The 2,360-nt window shown below is 37.9% G+C and overlaps 1 protein-coding gene across 1 annotated transcript; it reads left to right on the forward strand.

Annotated features, from left to right (window-relative positions):
- Nucleotides 1-767: 767 nt before the first annotated feature.
- LOC148770539 (uncharacterized) lies at nucleotides 768-1,535 on the forward strand. Its single transcript, XM_088817892.1, has 2 exons — nucleotides 768-1,015; nucleotides 1,097-1,535. Exons 1-2 carry the CDS (start codon nucleotides 768-770, stop codon nucleotides 1,533-1,535), a joined length of 687 nt encoding a protein of 228 aa, XP_088674018.1.
- The last annotated feature ends 825 nt before the right edge of the window (nucleotides 1,536-2,360 follow it).

Genomic DNA, 2,360 nt, shown 5'->3' on the forward strand with positions numbered 1-2,360 from the left:
CTGTGCTTCAAGCGATTCCATCGTATGTGATGTCTTGCTTCTTACTCCCCCAAGGTCTGCTCGTGGAAATAGAAGCCGCAATTCGACGCTTCTGGTGGGGCAACCAAAATGGGAAACCAATGGCATAGATAGCCTGGAATAAATTGTGCAAGCCGAAAGAAGTGGGAGGAATTGGATTTCATGATCTTCGGAGCTTTAACCTCGCCCTTATTGCAAAGCAAGCCTGGAGAATCGTCACAAAACCCGAGATTTTACTGTCCAAAATCTTAAAGGCTCGGTACTTTCCCAATGGGGATTTCTGGACTTCTATTACTGGCCAACGCCCATCTACTACGTGGCAGAGCATCCTATCGGCACGATCACATCTCAAGGAAGGGATACGAGTCCGCATTGGTGACGGAACATCAACGGCGATATGGGGAGATCCTTGGTTAATGGATAAAGGCAGGCCAACGATTCTTACTCCTAGACCTATTCACTCGGCTTTTCCAAATTCAGTTTCAAACATTATTGATGTTCACACGGGCTGTTGGGACTTAGAGTTAATCAACAATTTATTTTGGCCGGTGGACAAACATTGTATCTTGAGTGTTCCCATTAGGGGACCACTGGCCAAGGATAAACTCGTTTGGTGATTCACGGACACAGTAACTTTCACCGTTAAAACATGCTATCATTTCATTTTAGAGCGAATGGTTGCTCGAGACGATTCGGGCAATAAAAGTGTGGGAGGGTCCAGCGGTGTAACTGATCAGCAAAATTAGAAGATGATTTGGAACCTGCCCATTCCACCCAAGATTCGTGTTTTCCTTTGGCAAGCTTGTTCCGAATCTTTGCCAAACAAGGTTGAACTTTTCCGGCGGAAAATTACATCAGAAACCACATGCGTTATCTGCGGCGATGAGATGGAGACCACTATTTACATCATTTATGGGTGTCGTGATTTGAAGAACATCTGGGTAGGTATGACATTTAAGATTCCAAGTGTGGAAGCGAATAGTTCATTCTGGAGCTGGTTGGAACTGCTCAAACGCACTTTGACCTAAGAAAACTCCTTGCTAGTTGTTGTGCTCTGTTGGAAATTGTGGAACTGAAGGAATCGAATTATGCATCGTGAGGATTATACGGAATTGAACGATATAGTGGGGTGGTGCAACTCCACCCTGGCAGCTTTCCGCGACGCTCAAGTCCGAAGTTTCACTATCTCCAAACGTGCTCATCCGGAGGTTTGGAAGCCCCCCATGTGGGGAGTTGTAAAGATTAATGTCGACGCCTCGCTCCAGAATGATTCTACATATTACAATACCTCAATGGTTGCAAGAGACTCCAACGGTAATTGCATCTGGTGGAGGATCATGAAGCTTCTGGGTCGTGTGAGACCGGTAGAGGGTGAAGCTCAAGGAGTTAGACAAGCACTCCTCACAGCCCGCTCTCTCAATTGGAATACAATCATAGTAGAGGGGGATTGTTTGCTGGTAATGGAAACCTTGCAAGGTAAGGCCCAGTCTTTTTCGTCTTACGGTGCTATCCTGTAAGATTGTTTAGCTTTGTCTCGTTCTTTTTCTTTTTGTTCCTTTTCTTTTGTTAAGAGACACGGCAATTGTCTTGCTCACATTTTAGCGTCCTTGCATGTTTCAAACTACGTTGATAGGACTTCCATACCTTCTCATTTGGCCGTGAATGCCTAATATATTCTCAATTTGTTTTCAAAAAAAAAAGTTCATACATGCCTTCGTCAATTTAATTTTCCTAATAAATTTTATTTTATATTTTTTATTACTATTTTTATTGGTGACATATGTAAATATTTTATTAATTTTCTTTGTAAATGCTACTTCGTGCATCGCACGCATGTAGTACTAATATACTTAAATTATATTATTTCAAAATTTAAAAGGGATGATAGAAAAAGAAATATGAAAATTATTTATTTAGAATAATAAATATTGTCAGATAAGTATTATTGTGACTAATCAATACAAAAATGAATTTAATATATTATTATTTTACTTAAATTAATTACTCAGTTAACCCTTATTAATGAATTGATTGATAACCTAATTAAATGAATAAATTTATTTTATAATGTTTCAAAAACAATAATAAAAAAATTATTTTAATTATTATTATATTCAATAAAATAGAAAGGTGCACATGCGTCACACGTGTTTTTCCTGTTATTTTGTACTATATTGTATGTGGTGTATTTAAAATGTCTAAATATAGTTTGATGATTTTGGCATTTTGTATTTAATTACTCTCTACCATCCATATATATATTTTTTTTAAATTATTTGGAAAAAGGACATAAAACAATTTAGACAACATTAATAAAGAAAATTTTCATATTCACATACACA

This window comes from Erythranthe guttata, chromosome 5, assembly GCF_056151865.1.
Source record: "Erythranthe guttata isolate IM_541 chromosome 5, IM_541, whole genome shotgun sequence".
Lineage (NCBI taxonomy): Eukaryota > Viridiplantae > Streptophyta > Magnoliopsida > Lamiales > Phrymaceae > Erythranthe > Erythranthe guttata.